General features: G+C 43.8%; 1 protein-coding gene across 3 annotated transcripts in view; it reads right to left on the bottom strand.

The window, feature by feature from the left end:
• Nucleotides 1-20261, bottom strand: part of PTPRT (protein tyrosine phosphatase receptor type T) — a 447177-nt gene that overhangs the window by 73931 nt on the left and 352985 nt on the right. For 2 of the 3 annotated variants that reach the window (XM_030502878.1, XM_030502879.1), the window contains 2 exons: nucleotides 14543-14579; nucleotides 9383-9439 (listed from right to left, as the gene is read on the bottom strand). In XM_030502878.1, coding sequence (XP_030358738.1) covers nucleotides 9383-9439; nucleotides 14543-14579 — 94 coding nt within the window. The remainder of the gene's footprint in view (nucleotides 1-9382; nucleotides 9440-14542; nucleotides 14580-20261) is intronic. The other variant, XM_030502880.1, reaches the window with a different exon arrangement.

The following is a 20261-nucleotide window of genomic DNA, read 5'->3' on the forward strand; positions in this document are numbered from 1 at the left end:
TCTTTTACCCCTGCAGTAAGTGAGGACCTTGCAGAATGCTGCCCTCTCCCCTGTTGCTGAGACTACTTGTGTAGTGCTCATTATATACCTGCGTTCTGCTGACTTCACTACTTGCTGCACAGAGTTTTTCCAGCTACAGCTTGAACTACTGAGCTTGATTTAGAAAGCCCCACAAGATTGAAGTCGTGGCTCCTCTAAAGACTAAATAAACCCATCTTTATCATATTCCTGAGGTACTTAACTACTCCTAAAAATACCACCACTGCATTTGATGAAGTTAAATGAATTCACATTACATCAGGTCACAATCTTGGGCTTCACTTTTGCTGTTGGAGTCAGCCAAGTCTTCCTCTACAGCTTAAACACAGTAGGAAAAGGGAATCAAAGGTGAGAATAAAGTGCTGTCATCAGAAGACCGTGATGCTTTGCTCTTTGACCAGCTCAGTGTTGCTGACCTTCAGGAAAAGCTGAATCACTTCTGTTCATTAAGTCAGTGCTTGGGGAGATAATATTCAATCAGGTCCATATGTTGGTGAGACAGTAGAAAGCCTCACTGGGTTATTCTTTTGCCCATTTGCCACATGTTAAACTGCATAAGCTTTAAAAGATCTCTGTCTGCAAGGACGAGTCCCACTGCTGACCACGAGCAAATCACACAACCGAATATAGGGCTTTCTGGTATGTTCTGAACAGGGCCTTAGCTGATGGACTTCCAGGGATGAGGAGCTGATCTGCAATAAAGTGTTACATTCTCCTGCCATCATATCTCGAAGAGTACGTAGAGAACAAGGACACAATAGTTGCAAAACAAAAACCTCACCACATGCAGTGATAAAAGTGTGATTCCATTTTTCTTACAGCTAAGCTGTTAATCTGGTTTGCCACAGCAAAGCACACTATTTACCAAGCAAAAATGATGGCTGTTGGAAACACACATGTAATTTTCAGCTTTTTTTATCCCTGCTCTGCTGTGTCCAATTTTCCCGTTCAGTTAAGGGTTCACTAGTAACTTCTGTGCTCACATGTCTGAAATGCATTAATGGGACTCCGGAGTGTGAAAATAAAATATCAGTTGCATATTACCATCTTTATTTGACAACATCTCTTACCATCTTGGAGCAAATGTGTCCAAGAGGTGAACTATATCCCATCATACAGGCAATGGCAACACTATCACGCAACAACGTAAATGACATAGGTACATTTTTTTCCCTGAAGAGGGCTAAAACTCTATTCATTGAAAGTGAAACTCAGAAGTACTCAAATTATCCTTCACTTGAGCTGCAGTTCCTCCTGTGACCCTAAAAATAGACGTTGGAGAATGGTTTTCTACCAGTAACAGCACAGTCAGTTTCTGTACCATCCAAATACTCTCATGAATTGTGAGCCACATTAAAAACACCCATAAGAATGTGCTGTCAACTCCATCCTCTAATCCGCTTGATCAGGTTGATTTTGCCAGGCTGTTGCTTGTTACTACAGGCATTTTGTGATCAGTGTACTTCTATTTGATAGTTCTCGTCCCATTGTAGACTACTGCAGTCCTAGAAGGAGAATAAAGGCTTATTATCCATCCTGACACCTACACACTGATTCACTTGAACCTTCTATGTAACTCTTTCTATCTGTCTTGGCAAAGGCCAACAATTCCTTTAGGCTACTAATCCAACCATTTGTAAGTTGTCTCAGCTAATAGCGCTTAGGAATTGATAATATGACAGTGTCAGTAAACTCCTGGGTCCTGGATTCTTAAAGCTCTGCAGTGAAGTGTTACTGCAAAAGTCCATTGTTTTCCTGCCATTCTGGTGTATTTTCCTTGTAGATGCCACACCTACTACGGTACTCCCACCTGCACCACCACCAACGGTACATAAGAACACTTCTATCCTGGCAGGAGGAGGTCTGTGAGCTGTTGCTGTACTTGCAGAAGATGACTTCTGCTGCTCCTGACTGTAATGCTTGTTTAGAATTCAGTTTTGCTTCTCTCCTTTATGGACATGTAGAAGGTCTGGGATTCTCTGAGCACAAAAGCCCATAAAACTGTTCAGATAGCCATTCCATACAAATATCTTTACATACACTTGGAAAGCTCTGCACTATTGTACTTAAGGGGCACCCTTTTCTTTCTGAAAAATGTTTATATACTGCTGAAATTAAAAGGGAAAGAAAATAAACTATAACCATATTTTCTACTGGATACTTCCACCACATTTCCTGGAATAAATTGTTCCTCATAACTGAAGCTGGATACTGGAATAATAGGATATAGAACAGGTCAGCACTGTTATTAACGTGTGTATTCCAGTGGCACCCAGAGCCCCCACCAGGGTCAGGACCCCATTACACTGTGCTAACATGAAGTTACAATTTCCTGCCCTAAGCTTACTTTCTTAATAAGGGCGGCAAATGATAGCAGACAGTGCCAGAGAAGTGAAGGCTGCAGGTCCCCTGGCTCCCTATCTGTCCCTATCCACTGTACCAGGTGACTGCTTTCAGAGATGCACATTTATGAGCTGTATAAAATGCACTACCCCAGAAGCCTGACCAGTGGCATCAATCTGACTCACAGGCATGAGCATTCACCCAGCCCCCCATGTTACATCCACAGCTATTTCAAGATTTCCTAACAACCTATTTCCTTTCCTTCTTCAATCCCTTTCAAAATTCCCAGAGACGCAGCATCTTGCAGCGAGACACATTACAAGCAGCAAGTTCATGGGAGATGCCGCAGAGGTGCAAAGAGAGCAGGGGCAAGTGGGTTATTTCCCAGAGTCATCCACCTCATCAGCCCGTGAGAAGTCAGGCTGATGGATCATCAAGCACTGATGGTGCTGGTGATGGTTTGATTAAAGTCTAATCCAGCTATCCTGACTGGCTCAGTAAGGTACAGCTACTGGAAGCATGGTTTCATAAGGAATCATGGAGCCAGCTCCTGATGGCTTTCAATCTTTTAAATTCCCCCTTGCTTCAGACCATGGTTAAAGCTGGCCCTGCAGTGGCAGGTAACATAAGGACAAGAATTCTGAGATTCAAACTTGATTTCCGTGCAGAGGGGCCGTTCGTATTCCAGAGTTAAATCTTTCAGAACATTTCTTCAGCTGAAAGTGTTTCTGTCCCCAGGGAGAAGAGACGAGGTGTTCAGCTACTTTGAGCTGGAAGATGGTTTGCAAGTGATTCCAACAGCCTAAATCTAAATCCAAGTTTTTGCTAGTCATAACTAAAGCGGAGAACCTTCTCAAAATGCTAAGGAAGTGAAAAATCATCCACTTACCAGCAAGCATTCATACCGCACTATATACTCCTAGAGCAATATTAATATGCATTTGAAATCCTCTTAATGGTCATGCAAGGTAAGTAATAAATTATGTTATTTACTTTATTGATCTGAAAAGATTAAGGATATGCCTTTGGCATCACAGGCACTCAACAGCAGACCTGAGGACTGATGTTTCTGCACTGACATCCTGTGACAATTCCATCAGACCATGACGCCTCTAACAGATGGAGGAGGGGGACAGCACTGGCAGCTAAGTGAAAGGTAACACAGGAATCCTTTACCAGCAATTTATGCACAGAAGTATTATCTGAAAACAGTAAGGCACCAGATATAAAGTGACCTTCTCTGAGGAGGCAGCGCACTGAAGATCACTGGGGAAAGAATGGTTATTGAGTGCACATAGCTAAGCAGGACTGATAATACACACAGATACGTCTACAAAATCTATTTTGCAATAATTTGAAATGTTCTTTATTTAATCAGCAGTTACAATATTGCATTAAAAAAAATGTAACTAGCAGGAAAAAGAATTCAAAAGAGCCAGAGGCAGGAGGAAAAGATGGGTATTTGTGTGAGATTTCCAACTGCCATGAAGAACAAAATCCTGTGATGGAAGTGGTACCACAACCATCAGTAGCTGTGACACTGCACAGGAGAGAGAAGCATCCGACAGGAGAAGAGAAGGCAAAGAGAAAGGCTCTATGGTCAGCTGGGCAAGCAAAAGGCAGTGCAAGTGTGGATGAGGGAGGGACAAATGAGAAAAGCAACACAATAATAGGAGCTTCAGCCGTGGCCAGATGACAGGAAACACCCAGAAACGGGACAAGTCAGTCTCGCAAACTCTAGGTTTGGTTTCCAATTTGCAACACCTAAGAATGTAACTTCTTTAGATAGTAATAAAAAAAATAATAAAAGAAACAAAAACCAATCAGAAAAATTACTTCAAAGCATTATTTAACCCAGAAAAATTAATGAAAAATAATGGGTTCAAAGTCATTACAAGCTAAAATGAGCTGCTCAATCAGAGTAATTTCATTGTGGCACATAATGGCTAGGCAGCATGCTGAATGTAAAATTTCCTAATAGACCTAGAGGCTTATTTTCAAAAGGCAGTTATTCTCAAATCACTTGTAAACATGATTTCTTTTTCTTTTTTTTTCTTTTTATGGTGCTTTCTATGTGAGTGGCCTACAAATGACTAAAGAATCTCTGCATGTAGAAATGTTTTCCCTCAGAACATGATTATATCTATGCATTTAAAACGTAGTCGCCAATATGTAAAAGCACAAGGGCAGTCAGGTACCTCTAAGAATGGTAATGTTGAGATAAAGCTGGAAGGGCACTGTTCTACGTCTTGATCTAGAATATCAGTTAGCTCTGTGTGAGCTGGCCACATGCATGGGTTGTGGAAGACAAGACTAGTTTGCAACCTTCCACTGTATAAAACAGAGAACTGGGACTAAAATAAAGCTAGCACGATGCCAATGCTTCTGTGTATCACAGAATCCCAGACTGGTTTGTGTTGGAAGGGACCTTAAAGCTCATCCAGTTCCAACCCCCTGCCACGGGCAGGGACACCTTCCACTAGAGCAGGTTGCTCCAAGCCCCTGTGTCCAACCTGGCCTTGAACACTGCCAGGGATGGGGCAGCCACAGCTTCTCTGGGCACCCTGTGCCAGTGCCTCAGCACCCTCATAGGGAAGAGCTTCTGCCTCAGAGCTCATCTCAATCTCCCCTCTGGCAGGTTAAAGCCATTCCCCTTGTCCTGTCCCTGCAGGCCCTTGCCCAAAGCCCCTCTCCAGGTTTCTTTTAGGCCCATCATAAACCAACAAAGTGAAACAGCTCATCAAATCTGACAGATTCCACTTGGGCTATCTTTGTTGTAATTCATTAAAAAAGAAAAAGAATAACACCAACAGTATCACTACACATCACATTACTACATCAATTTTCTACCTCCTGTTATTGAAGACTGCAAACAGCACAGGCTTAGGACTTCAATGAGACATTTTCATTTCTTTAAAAAAGCTCAAAAGAAATGGAAAGAATGATGAGAGCCAAAAGCTTTCAACCATATTCGAAGCAGAGAGAGCCGCAAAACAAAGCAGTCCCAGAGAGAAAGACAGACCAGAATTTGTATGAGGGATTATCAGGCATACGGGTTGAGTCTGTAGGAGGATGAGGGTAAACACACAGCGAGGAATCAAGATTAGCATTACGAAACTGAATGAGAATTAAAAACTAGCAGTAAGAGAATAATTGATTCTGAAGATTCCAGGCAAATCCACCACAAAGGCATTTATTTTCTCCTCCTGTTTTTCTTCCTCTCTCTTCACAACAGCAGCTCTTGATTTGTGCTGGAGGCAGATACATGGCCTCCAAGAACGAGCAAGGTTATTACATTTACTTGAAAGAAGAGCTCAGATAAAGACCAGCTGTTGTGATGCCTACCAGTGATGCAGTGGTTCAGAGGGTGATGCTTCCATCTGAGCTCTCCACACTTGCAGTGCGACTTAGAAACTAGCTTGAAATTATAAAAATGGAAAACAGGCAAAATTCCCATTATCACAGGTTCAGCTTTACAGATGTGACTTAATTTTTGTATGTTCTAGACACAGGGAGATCGATCTTTTGAGTGATACAGGCAAAAACTTCACAGCACGTGACAATGCTATGGGCATGTAACAGACTCATCGCACCCAATGAACAAAACCTAATTAACCTTTGCACCAGCCAGTCCCCTCTAAACATCTCTGCTCATCATAGTTATAGAATCACAGGCTGGTCTGTGTTGGAAGAGAACATCCAGTTCCAACCCCCTGCCACGGGCAGGGACACCTTCCACTAGAGCAGGTTGCTCCAAGCCCCTGTGTCCAACCTGGCCTTGAACACTGCCAGGGATGGGGCAGCCACAGCTTCTCTGGGCACCCTGTGCCAGCGCCTCAGCACCCTCACAGGGAAGAGCTTCTTCCTTAGATCTAACCTGAACTTCCCCTGTTCCAGTTTAAACCCATCACCCTTTGAACTACTGCTACGGTCCCTCTCCTCTTATGAAAACTCCACAGCCATCCCAGCAGCAGAAATTCCAAACCCAGTGAGTGAAGTCCAGTGGTGGGTATGAAATGACCACTGGAACCAGGGCACCTTTTGAGCCTGGCTGATCCAAAGTACTTGAAGTACCAGGATGGCCTACAGAAGCTGTGCCTGCTAGGAGTCCACCCTGGAGCTGACTGAACAGCATGCAAAGGAGTGTACTCACCACATTACAGTCAAAGGGAGTCATATGGCCAATGCACTGGGGAGTCTGTGCATACACACCCTACGTGTGCCGCATAAAACACTGGAAAACCTTCTGTACTTTGCCAAGTTGAAGGAGCAGTTCCAGGCATGTCTTGAATGCAGATTTTAATTTTCCTCTACAGTGATATTATGAAACAGCCTCTTTCACACTTACCTCTCTTATGACATTGTCACATATCCTGATGCTACCATAGAGTTTTTTAAATGTCTAGTCCCTGGAAGACACTGAGAAGCATTGATAATAACCCTGTTTCCGAACACTGCCCCACTGAAACATCTAGTTAAGGAAACAGAGGGATAATGTGCTTGTAATAGCCTTGGGTTCATTATGCCTTTGGTGCTATTTAAGGACACTGACAATGATCATCTGTTTATGAGTAACTTTTAAAGTAATCCACAGTACCTGACCAGCAGCTGATAGACCTTAGAAAGCACCCCGGGATGCTAGGAAATGAAGAAGAAATACTGACGACCCAAATAAGTTGGTGCAAGTGTATGAAGGTCAGGATGTGCAATACTGCTGGCCTCTGAAATGCAACAGCCCTCCTGTACTGCCTCCTCCTCTGCCCTATCCCTCAGGCCCTGTGCTTCAGGGGACATTCAGGCAGTTCTCTCTGCAAATCTTCAAGCAGAAAGAGAGGAAGAAAAAAGATCCCCTGAACCTCACAAGTCAGTAATCATCCATTGCAAAAATCCTTTCCAATTCGACCTTCTACTGGGGCTTTAACATTCTCCCCACTCCTTGTCCTGGCTGCCAGGTTATCTGCAAACAAAAGTGACTGTACAACCTACCAGCCACAGCCACCATACAGGGCCAACAGCATCCTTTCACACCAGGTGGGTGTTGAAAGGGGACAAAAACCTCCACAGCACTCCAGGTGAACCCTTGCTTTGATTCCAGGAAGGCTTGGATCACACAGCAATAATGAATTTCATTCTGCTTTTTCTAAAGACCCTTCTTTTCTGAAGCTTGTACCCTCTCCCCTCCCACTGCTTACTCAAACCGTGGAGCCCAAGATGAGGGTCTGTCAGTGCAGCAGAGCTCTGCAGTAGAGAATGTACTCTAGAACCTGGGCTGAAGTTATCAAACTCACTTCACTTGTGGCTTCGTCCAGTTCTGCACCAAGTTCTTCACTAACAGAAAGCTGGTTCATTAGCAGCAACCTGCGATAAGGAAGCCCATAAAGCTGACATTTTAAATTTCTCTACGTAAGTCTTGATACCAAGTTTGGTGCAAATAAAGATGCTCTCTGGATTAAGTGGGCATCCACATGCCTGGAAGTTTGATTTGTCTTCCCAGCAGGGAATATTTTTCAGCAAGAGCAACACCGGTGTGTCCCCTATTAACAACTAAATATGGTGATGCACAAACTTGTGCTAAAAAGTCACTTTTAGAAGGCAGAGATTTGTTCAGGGGAAAAAAAGACAAAAACGTTTTCATGCATTCAACTTGAAAAGTGTGATAAACCCCTCTGAAATAAATAGCACAAAACAGAATAAACCTGTCAAAGGAGTAACATTCCAGTCTATCAGAAGACAAAATGCAATAACAAACAGATCTGAAGTGGGATTAGATCTGTTTAAAAAATACATTATCTGTCTACAAAGCCAGAATAGATTTCAGAAAACAAAAGAGCCCCCTTAAATGAATTTGAGGGAGAAAGAGCTATTAAATGAACAGTTTTCATATGCAGCAAAACTGTGTGTGAACAGTAGGAGGTTTTTTTCCTCCTCATTTTCCATTAGTTTTTTGCAGTCTCCCCACCATGATTTCCCTGGTCACCTTTCAGACCCAGGTTCATTACTGAGGCCTCAATATTGTTATGCACTTATCTCCCATGAATGTTCCTTCTTCCAGTGCTTATATGCTACAAAAAAGCAGGAGCACTTCTCTCAATCTTAAAAGCATTTGAACTTCCCAGTAATCCCAATACCTTTTGCACCTGTATCATCACAACTGCTCTGATGTGTAGTTGAAATAATAGTTGGGTGAGGAAGTCACAGCTGTATAGGAATAACCACAGAGCACTGGGAGAGGAACAAATTTAATCCATCTCACAACTGAGAACCAACCCTGCTTCCCCTCCCCTTCATATTAATCACATAGCACTCTGTCACATCCCAGTAAGTCATTCTGTGCCCATCAGGCTAAAGTAGAAGAAACTATTTCCACAAGCTGATAGGATTCCCTCTCCATTTAAATATTCTGGAGTTAAATGATGGTCCCGGTCCCAGTGTTACATATGGCAAGGCAAGTTTATGACACACAGACCTCCAAGTTCATTCTGATGGAAACTGTGAAACCCTTGGGAAGTTCTGAACCTCCCCAGGAGTGATCTGTGAATGATGCTACTGAGGCTCAATCCTACGACATCTCATGTTCAAGCAGAAATTTCTATACAGAGGGCTTACAGAATCAAGTTTTCATTTTCCTGCCATCATTTCTTCAACAGCAGGACTCTAAGTGAAATACTCAGCCCCAGAAAATGACATAGCTACTTGAATTAAAAAATGCAAGATCATCTCCATGCATGCCCAGAGAGATTCAGCCTCTGCATAGGACCAGTAAGGGATCCATGGGGCTCTCCAGACATGCTCAAGTGCCCCTGTGGAGACTTAAGTGGTGTTTGGTCCTCCAGATGCACAAGCATGTATTCACCTCAGTGCAAAAGGAGTGCCCCCTGTGCACTGTAGTTAGAATAACTGTCATATTGTTCCATGCAAACCAAATGTGAAACAAGAAGTCATGAAGCTGCTCAGACTTGGGAAGTTGGAGCAGTTTTCCTTGTCCTGAGCTGATAATCACCTGTGCTCAAGACGCTGGGCAGGTTTCGCGTGGTCACTTGTTGCCTATCCATTACTGCTAAGAACAAGCAAAATGGTTCCCAGGCAGCATGCACGAGGTAAAAAAACAGGGAAAAATAAAAATGTACCTTATAGTGATTATTATAGTTCCATTCTTTCATTTGCAAGAACTCACATTTTAAAGGAAGAAGAAATGAGTATCAAGAGATAAGAAACCATTAATGAGCCCTCTGCCTTGGTTTCAATTACAGTGTAAAATTAATTTAATGCACTTTAAGAACACAAGAGGTAAACGCTCTCTCTTGGTAAGAGGTTGCAATTTGCTCTAATAAAGTGTCAATATAAATATGTTACTTTAAGACAGGGAGAACAAGTCAGTTAATTCAGAAAGAATGGGACAGATTAAAACAAATGCTATCAAGGAAACCAAATGGCAAAACTAATAAATAAACTGTCTGAATGAAAATTGTATGGCAGAGAGCTGGTAAATCAGGCTTTAATGAGAAACTTGTTTTTAAAGAGTGGTTTATGCTAATGATGTGCACCCAAGTGACTAATGCTGAGTAAGATGACATTACTCCAGTAATTTAGAGGAGTAGCCCATGTGAGGAGAGATGTTTATGGTTGGACGTGGTAAGAAATCTGAGAGCAACGAGTCTGAAAATACACACACAGACACAAGAGGTTAATAATGCTTCTGGATTAGAAACATGCTGGCAAAAGAGGGAAGGGCTACAGAGACTGGACAAACACAGAGAGCTTTCTGATGGACTGCCACCACAGCAAAGGCTGATGATGAGTCCCTGCCACTGGCCCTTCCCTCTGGGATCAGCCAAGACACTGGATGGAAGGAAAAGAGTTCAACAGCTGTACTTACCCAGTGGGTATCTGCTATATCTCCTAGCTCTGCTTTGGAGGATGCACTACTGGTGCCACGACCAACTGCTCTGAAATGCTGATAAACCCCAACATTTAATAAACTAATACACAAAGATTTGAGAGATCTTTCTGGCAACCACAAGAATCTAGTTCATCTCAACAGGAGCAGCAAGGACCAAACCATGCAGTGAGGGATGGGAACAGCTCCTCTGAGAAGCTGAACTGAACTGAACAGGGGTTGGTCTGAACAGTCTATTTCTTGCTAAAAGGGGAGGAGAGAAAACCAGAACATCTCCAAAATTCTCTTAAATGAAATAAAATGCTTTTTAAAGAGTTCATAATAGAATCATCCCAGACTGGTCTGGATTGGAAGGGACCTTAAAGCTCACCCAGTTCCAACCCCCTGCCACGGGCAGGGACACCTTCCACTAGAGCAGGTTGCTCCAAGCTCCTGTGTCCAACCTGGCCTTGAACACTGCCAGGGATGGGGCAGCCACAGCTTCTCTGGGCACCCTGTGCCAGTGCCTCAGCACCCTCACAGGGAAGAGATTCTTCCCAGTATCTGTTGTTTGCTTTCATTTTCCTGGGTCTTACAAAGGGAATTGCCTCCCAGCCTGCTTAAGTGGCAGCAGCAGAGCAGCCTCATGAGTCTCTCAAGTAATTAAAGCTCTGCAGCTTCTGCCCAGGTGCCCTGCAGCAACACCCAGGATGTGTTAAACCCCCAGGAACACGCTGCCTAACACATTTCATTGCCTAATTACTCCCACATTCACGTTTAGTGCCCTTGTTAATCCAGTGCTTCAAGAGAACCACTTGCCTTGTTTAAACACATCTTGATCCCATCTTCCTGGCACTGGTGTAAATCAGAACTCATTTCACTAATGTTAATGGAGCTTCTGCAAGTGTCAAATGTGTAGGAATGGAAAAATTAAGCCTGTATCCCCAAATGCACATTTAGTCTGGCACTAGCAGTATGTATTTATTTTCTTCCATCAAAACAAAATATGCTTTTTCTCTGGTACCAACTCCGAGCTTTTAAGCTGTCAGTGCTGAGATCAGCCCTGCCTCCAATAAAGTTGTGGATTTTTTTCCTGACTTTTACTACAGACCCCACAGGGGTATCTTTGTGAGCAGCTCTGATGATTTCCTTCAAGGCAGACTACAGGTTTGCTCATTGTAGCCTCAGAAAGACAGTGATATAAATACAGGGCAATGTCATTAAAGATAATCAATGTAATGAGTAGAAAACAGCAACAGGTCATCTAGAACATCCCAGCTAACAGCTTTTGAACAGGCCACAATGTAATGTTAATTTTGTGAGTGTCTCTGTCCATTGCTGCCCAGCAGAGAGAAGGCAGATATGACACCCCTCCTCAGGAGTTCGGATGTGGAGTGTCTGAATCCTATTCACATGAAGTTAATGTATGGTGGGAATTCAGCCTCATGACATATGGAAATCAAAAACTATGGGAAAGCTCCAAAGCACAGAACCACATTGTTCAGATATTGTTTCGCTGCACATACTTTGTAGAATCATAGAATCCCAGACTGCTTTGTGCTGAAGGGACCTTAAAGCTCACCCAGTTCCAAGCCCCTGCCACAGGCAGGGACACCTTCCACTAGGGCAGGTTGCTCCAAGCCCCTGTGTCCAACCTGGCCTTGAACACTGCCAGGGATGGGGCAGCCACAGCTTCTCTGGGCACCCTGTGCCCAGGTGCCAGAAAATGGGAGATACTGTCAGGCCACAAATCTGCTCATTATGCTACCCCTGCTGTGAGCTGTAGGAAATACTATCCCTTTGAAGAGCTAAAGCTGTGTAAAATTAGCCACTGCTGGGCATGTTCCAGTGTCCTTGCTGATGGTCAGGCACTGAGAAATACAACATTGCCATTCAGTGACTGGGGACAAGAGAAAAAAAAGAAGGGGGAAAAAAAACTTCCATAGAGATAAAGAAGTAAGTTATCTGCCTGTAAGTCCAAAGGGATAACCATTGAGACAGTGAGAATAAACACTAGACCTACCATAATTTCCTGTCCTTTTCCATGCATGCCAATCAAGAGAAATCCTAAAGAACAAGCCCATCCAAAAGCAGTGGCTCTCGGCATCCTCAGCCTCTCCCCATCTCTTTTATCTCTCTTATCAAATAAATATTAGTAAGAGATCCTTTTATAAAAAGAGATGACATTCAGAAACAACAGTATGAGGGAGGCTTATTGACTCCTCCTGATGACCTGATGGGTTAATGAAAATTAAATCAGTTTGCAGAAGTCAACTTAAGGTCAAACACTTCTGTGACATGTTTCTGAAGGACTCAAATCAGACAGTGCAAATCAAAAGGTCACGAAGGCTGGTATTTTCCAAACTGCAGAGGTTTTTCTTTGTTAGTCACAGAGCAAATACCCTTCTTCTAGTGTGACAACTTTCTTCACCAACTCCAGAAAAAGGAAGGACTAAACCAGAAGAAATGACTAGATTTCATCTAGTTTCTCTGATTCATGAAGAATCTCTAGTCATGCACTGGAAAAACCCTGGGAAGACTCATGTCATGCAGACTTGTCTCACCCACTCCTGCTCTTTCTCTTTCCACCACCAGAAAGCCAAAATAAGGTATTCAAAATGGTCACATCTCTACCAGCTGGAACTTAGGGGGAAGGAAGAGAGACTGAGACATACAGAACATTTGTAACCAGAGAATGAGTTAAAGATAGATTTTACAAGGACTTTTCAAAAAGGGAGGCCACAAGAGGATGGAGGGAGCACCAGAGCCACAGATGAAAAGGAGAAAGGGGAGAAATGGCTCATGCTCCTTGGCTCTCAGTGGTGACACAACTGCTTACAGCCCCACCTGGCTGCACACCAGATCTCAGCAGTGAACTAACTGCATGGGTGGGATGCACATGAGCACTCACCATCTCTATGCATAGGCTTCTCTAATGCACTGGGGGATGTCTCCAGATGCAGACTGAAAAAGTCCTCTTCTGCTACCCAAGAATTGTTAGCTGGGGCTTTTTTGAGCTCTCCCAACAGCTCTGTAAGTGCAGATGCAGAAGGGATCAGGAGGAAGTATCCAGAAGTAACTAACTTCTGTTGCTGCCACAAAACAGAAAGGAGTGAAAAGAATGGGAAAAATGGGATGGTGCCTCAAAAAAGAAAATAAATCATGGATCCCTGCCAATTTTGTTTAACTCTCTAAAGACTCCACAGGCAGTGATGCAGTTATTTCATATTACAGCAAAGCAGCAAGGGCACAAGGTGGCCACTGTAAGTGTGGGAAATGGAGAGCTACCTCCATGGACAGCATGGCCCATGGCCACTACCAGATCATCTCCTTATGGCTCATTTTGAGACTATGACAGAAGTGACTCCGGCAGTGTTCAAGGCCAGGCTGGACAGGGCTTGGAGCAACCTGCTCTAGTGGAAGGTGTCCCTGCCCGTGGCAGGGGGTTGGAACCGGATGAGCTTTAAGGTCCCTTCCAACATAAACCAGTCTGGGATTCCGTGACATGCGTTGAGAAGTTCTTTTACATCCACTCCTCTGTGTTACAAGTAAATTGGTTTCTGACACCTTTGCTGTCAAAACAGCCCCTGGAGTGATTTTTAAGTCCTTACAAGAGTTGTTAAAAGCAACTCTAAGCTTCAAGAAGGAACCCAGACATTGTCATCACTGAGAGCTCTACCTTGTGAAGCAACCTGGGGATGGGACCATCGCATCTTAATAATATTTGTCTCAGGTTTGCTCAGTCTGGTCTATCTGATCTATCAGTTTGGTCTGTCCTGGACTAACTGCAATGAAAATCAGGAATATACTCCACTAGTTTGTTGAATCATACCATGAGAATGGTGTGATATAAGAATTGTGCCCCACTACATTCACTGTTAGGCTGACACAAGATCTCCTCTTACTTATCTACTTTATACAGGTGCACAGAGAATGAATTTTAATAGGAAATTAATGTTGCTTTTTCAGTGATGTTCTGCCAATAGCAAAAACAGTCCTCAGGACTGACAACAGAATTAAGGGAAAGGAGGAAACACAGTGACAGATATCCTGTCTTAAAAAATTAACAGAGTCTACAGAGAGTGGAGGGGTTCTGGAAACTGTTGTTCTGCCTTTGTAATCCTCCTTTTAAACAACACCAGACCAAATAAAAAGGAAATAAAACCTAAGAAAAAGGAAAGCAAGAGGCTTGTTCTTTGGGTAGTCACTGTAATCAAGTTGTGTCACCACTGCAGCTTTTACAATACTGGCATTGTGCTTTGCAGGGAAAAGAAACCCACGTACCTTTGGTTGCCAGCCGGACACAGTTGATTTTTGTTTCCTGAAAAATACAAAAACACCACAGGAAAACATCAAGATGTGTCATTTGCCCATCTACCATAAACATACACTCCTTAAAAAGGAACTAAAACAAACAAGCGTTTTTCTTACACTTCATCTCTGAAAATACCATCAACAGTTCTATTTGCATGAAACACTCCATGCTAATGGACTTGCCTACAGCTGCTTTCTCTAACTTGAGAAGAGTGACAACACATTCTTCCACACTCCGTGTGTGAGTGATGGGTCCCATGTAACTGCCTGATTAACTAACAGAATTCACCAGTTAAATGACCTGAGCTGTAATGGGCAGAGAAGCCTTGGGTCAAAAGCACATGCAATTGTACATCTGATTTCCATGCAAGTTTTGCAAGTTGGGGATTTATTTAAACACATGGCAGGCAGACACTGGAGCAGCCATTTGAAGATTGGAGCTCTCTGCTATGTATGGGAAGCAGAAAAGCTGCTGTAGGGCAGCTCTGCCAAGCGAGCTGTTCCATCACAACCCACACCACTGCAGTGGTTCAGTGCAGAGCTGGGCTAAAACCCAACGCGTTTGTTCCATCCACCTCAGAGCCCACAGATCTGCATAAACAGGAGTGTGGATCAGAACAGCAATGTTGTGTTTGGCTTAACTAACAGCTCAAAGGCACCAGCCTTCTGAGGCCACCTCCACTGAAATATCTGCTTTCAGCTATCCCCAGCTCCTCATTCTACAGCCCTTGCTGGCATGGGTCACTTCTGTCCGGTGCATGATTGCTATCCAAATCTGAATGTGTTGCTTTGGTTAAAAGCTGTGTCAGGCAGTCATCTGCTGCAGGGTTCTGTAGCACTTTTATGTCTTTACACGCTTTTGTACATGTCTCAGGTGTAATGAGTACTGCATAAATTACTGTGTGGAACAATGCTACATTAATATGGATGCTGCCTGCGCTCTGGAAACAACAGCCTAGCAAATGCACCGTGAGCACCTCGGTCTGTCTGCGAGCAGAAAAATGAACACTGGGAAAAGCTGAATTTGCTCACAGAGAGAACCTGTTCCATCTGTGACAGGCCTCAGCCGGAGCAGAAACACACAGCCCCAGTGTGCCTTTCTCCTCGTACGTTGCACGTCAGAAGGGGACAACTGCAGGATCTACACTGGGACACACACAAGAGCAATTCCCTCTGATGCCTTTCTGTGCATGCCTGAAGACACCAGTCAGCCACACTATCTGGATATAAGCAGCCCTGTGTATAGTCTAGAAACAATGACTTATGCAGAAGGACAAACCGTCCCTTTCATGTTGCCTTCAAACTCTCTCAAGGAATTTCTGGATCACCAAGGACAAATTACATCTATTAAGGCCATTCCTTCCCAGCCATAGAGCCCCCAGAGTGGGACAGAAGCACTGGTTATCCCAATAAACCAGAGGCATCTCTTTGGTGCACTCACCCTTCTCTCCCTTCAAAATCATCTCCCCTACACAACCTGTATACCCATCAGCACTGCAAAGTCACCGCAGCTGTAGAACAGCGCTCCCCATTCATCTCTGCATGTGGGTAATCAGTCTGAATTGCCAGCTTATTCTGGAAATCCAAAATCTATTGCTAGTGATGATATATGGAGCAGGAAAAACACAGCTTTCTTTTCAGAGCAGAGCCTCAGCACACAATGCTGATAATGGGAATTATCAGACAGACAGATCCTGATGGAGTTTACAATCTATGACAAGGTGACCTGGAAAATCTGCAACGAAAATTAAAAGAATAGCAAGATAACAGTTTTGCAGTCTAAAAGGAGGCGGACACTTGCTCACATTTTGTTGAGGTCAATTTTCTTGCTTTCTGTTAGCTTCAAAGTGTAGCAAAAAGCTGGAGAAATCAGTCAATGCTGACAGAGGAAGAGGTGAGAGAACAAAACTTGAAATGTTGTTAATGATGCTGTAACCGATCTCATTTGAGCATGTGCATATTCCTGCACATTACCCTCCCACAGGGCAATTTGAGAAGACAGGATGTGTGTTCTATCTGCATCTACATCTACTAATTGCTGCATTTAGCACAGACAATAACAGTTATTTCAAGACCATGATCTGGCACTGCCAAAAGCAAGGGCAATCAATCACTGGAGGAACAAGACATCTGGACTTCAGAACTTCATTTCAAATTGCATCTTCTGAGAAGGAAAACATAAAAACCCGCACAGACACCAGGCATCCAGCTACAAGGGATCCAGCTACGAGGGATGCTGAATCTGAAAGACTTGAATTTTGTCCATATTCCTGATTAGGGCTGATTATTCCATTGATTTCCATTGATCACCTCATTGATCAACCCACTGCTCATCTCTTTGGTGAATTATAGAAATAAGATCTCTTTAAATTTACTCTATTTTTCTTTGATGCTGCGAACTGTGAGCTTGAACTTTTCTACCAAGAAACAGAATAAATACATACAACTTTGGATTCAGACCAGGGGCTTTCCTGTACAGTGAAGATGCTTCTCCTTAGCCAACTGTAAAGCAGGAATAAACAACGTAGGTAATTCTTCATTATCCATCCTGGTGGCTTAAATCAATTATAAGAGAAGCAATGAAATAAAGGGATAATAACAAAAAGTTTTAGAAAACTAAACATAAAATCCCCAAATTTCAGTCTCCATGTTATTCCCAAATGTTCTTTCAAATGCCTTATATGTCTGCAACAATCTTAATGATGACCCAGGATCCTAGATATAAAGCATATCTACTTCATTTTATGGCGGAAGTCACAGGAATAACTTAATTTAAGATCCCAGTAGCAGTACTAATTCACCTCTGTATCACTGTCAGGTTAAGGCAGACCTTTATATACAGTCATTGAACAATGCAGGCATATTTTAATCAAGATCCTGGAATGAGAAAACACTGCATGAACATGTCCTAGAGCTCTTGATCCAATCTTCAGAAAATCTTATCACAGAATCCCAGACTGGTTTGTGTTGGAAGGGACCTTAAAGCTCACCCAGCTCCAACCCCCTGCCACGGGCAGGGTCACGTTCCGCTAGAGCAGGTTGCTCCAAGCCCCTGTGTCCAACCTGGCCTTGAACACTGCCAGGGATGGGGCAGCCACAGCTTCTCTGGACAACCTGTGCCAGTGCATCAGCTGGGAGGGAAGAACTTCTGCCTAAGAGCTCACCTCAGTCTCCCCTCTGGCAGGTTAAAGCCATTCCCCTTGTCCTGTCCCTACAGGCCCTTGTCCAAAGCTCCTCTCCAGGTTTCTCATAGCCCCTTTAGGCACTGGAAGACTGCTTTGGGAGTCTTTGGGAGGTTTTTTAACGTTTTACAATAGTTAAAATAGTTTGTTTCATGCAGTTCGTTTCTTCTTTGAAGCAAGGGAGCTGATGCTGTCTACTAATTACTTAGACTCCTAAAGGTGCATTTCGCGGAAGTACTTGGATGATAGCAAGACAAGTTCTGCCTCTGTCTCTTCAGTGTTTGGATGGGAATAATTTTCTGCAGAAAAGGGCTATGAGGGCACCAGGACATATGTTTATGTGACAGCTGAGGCTTCACAACCTGAAAGGTCAGCTGATTTTTTTATTCTTTTCTTTCAAAATGACAGCTTGCTGTTTACAGCCTATGAACAACAATAAAAGCAGCCGAGCTTTGTCATCCATCTGTTTTCACACCCACATTTTTTGCTTCCCTTTACTATTATTATGACTGCGCATTGTTAACCAGCTCCTGCCTTGTCTGAGCACCAGTGAGAGCTCCTGTCCCCAGTGTGGGGCTGCCCTGCTGCAGGCACGGCTCCATCAGGCAGCTGCAACATCTGCTGGTGCACAGACCTGTAATTACCAACCTCTCACTTGGCCTCAGGGGCAGCTTCAGTTCTGCACGTTCCAGAGCTATACACAGAGCATGCTTGCTGGGGACCTGCTCCACACAACATAAACACTGCGGGGAACATCTCGAGGAATCCCAGACTGGTTTGTGCTGGAAGGGACCTTAAAGCTCACCCAGTTCCAACCCCCTGCCACGGGCAGGGACACCTTCCACTAGAGCAGGTTGCTCCAAGCCCCTGTGTCCAACTTGGCTTTGAACACTGCCAGGGATGGGGCAGCCACAGCTTCTCGGGGTCAGTGGACTCCCCTATAATTTCTATTGCAAGCTTAAGGAAACTGCTATTTCTCTAAGCAACTAAGCTAGTTCTCTAAGCCTAAGCAAAACCTAGTACTGCCTTTCCAGTTATCTTTTAGTATCTGTGTTACTTAGGGAAGGGAGGTTTAACAAAGTGGGAGGGCTTTTACTATTTACAACAGAAAGTTATGTCACTGATACATAGCTAATCATGAAGACCCACACCTCTCAGATATGAGGCAGACTGGAGGAGGATTGCATTTACCCTCCAGAAAACACACAGGTCATAGAATCATAAAATCACAGAAAAGTTTGGGTTAGGGACCCAATAGCTGGGAAGGGACCTTCAAAGATCCACATACTCTTGTCCCAGTATGGCCAACCAGATGTGGAAACAGAGGCTTACAGAGAGTGAAGCACTTCCACAGCTGCTTTATTTCTGCCCCAGCAGCTCCAACATCAGATTAAGGAGGAGTAAACATAAATGGACAAAACTGCACCCGAAATCCTACAGAACAGAGCTCCCCAAAGCTGTTTAATAGCTCACAGCAGCAATGCAGGCAGCCTTGATGACACTTCATTTGTCAAAACACAGCTCATGCTGAAGTACCTCACTGTTTTTTCCATGGGCCATCTCCACAGGGATGAAAGCCACCTCTCTGCTGGCAGCTCTATCCATACCTCCAAAATGTCCCAGAACAATGCTCTGTACTGTGAGCAGACCTGTCAGCATCTAGACATCCAGCCAGAAGTCCCCTGCAAATAATGAACTGCCCGATTGTGCATGTAGTACAAGTCATTAGAGAGGAAAAGAAATCAATAAGAATCTCTGTAGAGCCTATTATTCCCTCACAAATAATATTCTCATTGATTCCAGTGGTGCTACTTTTTACAATCCTGGCCTGAAAACATCACCCACCTCTTGGACCACCAGGCTCGCATCATCTCCAGCTGTGCTCATCTCCCACTTAGAGGAAAAATGGCCAAGAGTTACTGACTGAAATGGTACCACTGCAGATTTCCTTTATCTCATTGAGGACGAGTTAAACTCCAGGCAGGGTTTTTAGGAAGCTGATCAAAAATTCAGGCAGGTTTCACATAGCAGCCAAAGAGTTCTCCCCATCGGAGCGTGTTGCTGGATCACTAACCAGAGACTGTCACCTACAGCGACCCAGATAAAGAACCTGGGGACAATAAACCTGCAACATTTAAATTTTGATTATTTAGTCAGTATAAGGATAAGAGAGGATAAGGAGTAACAGGGTGTTGCCATACATGACTCACCTAATGGAATTACAGAATGCTTGGGGTTGGAAGGGACCTTAAAGCTCATCCAGTTCCAACCCCCTGCCACAGCCAGGGACACCTTCCACTAGAGCAGGTTGCTCCAAGCCCCTGTGTCCAACCTGGCCTTGAACACTGCCAGGGATGGGGCAGCCACAGCTTCTCTGGGCACCCTCTGCCGGCGCCTCAGACCCCTTTCAGAGGGATGAATACTGAAGGGGCTGGTGTTTTGAAGGAGCTGAGCTTGGGGATGTTTTTCAGACAAGGAAAACTTCCTGCGCTGTCAGGCAGCCATCT

This window comes from Strigops habroptila, chromosome 13, assembly GCF_004027225.2.
Source record: "Strigops habroptila isolate Jane chromosome 13, bStrHab1.2.pri, whole genome shotgun sequence".
In the NCBI taxonomy this organism is placed as follows: Eukaryota; Metazoa; Chordata; class Aves; order Psittaciformes; family Psittacidae; genus Strigops; species Strigops habroptila.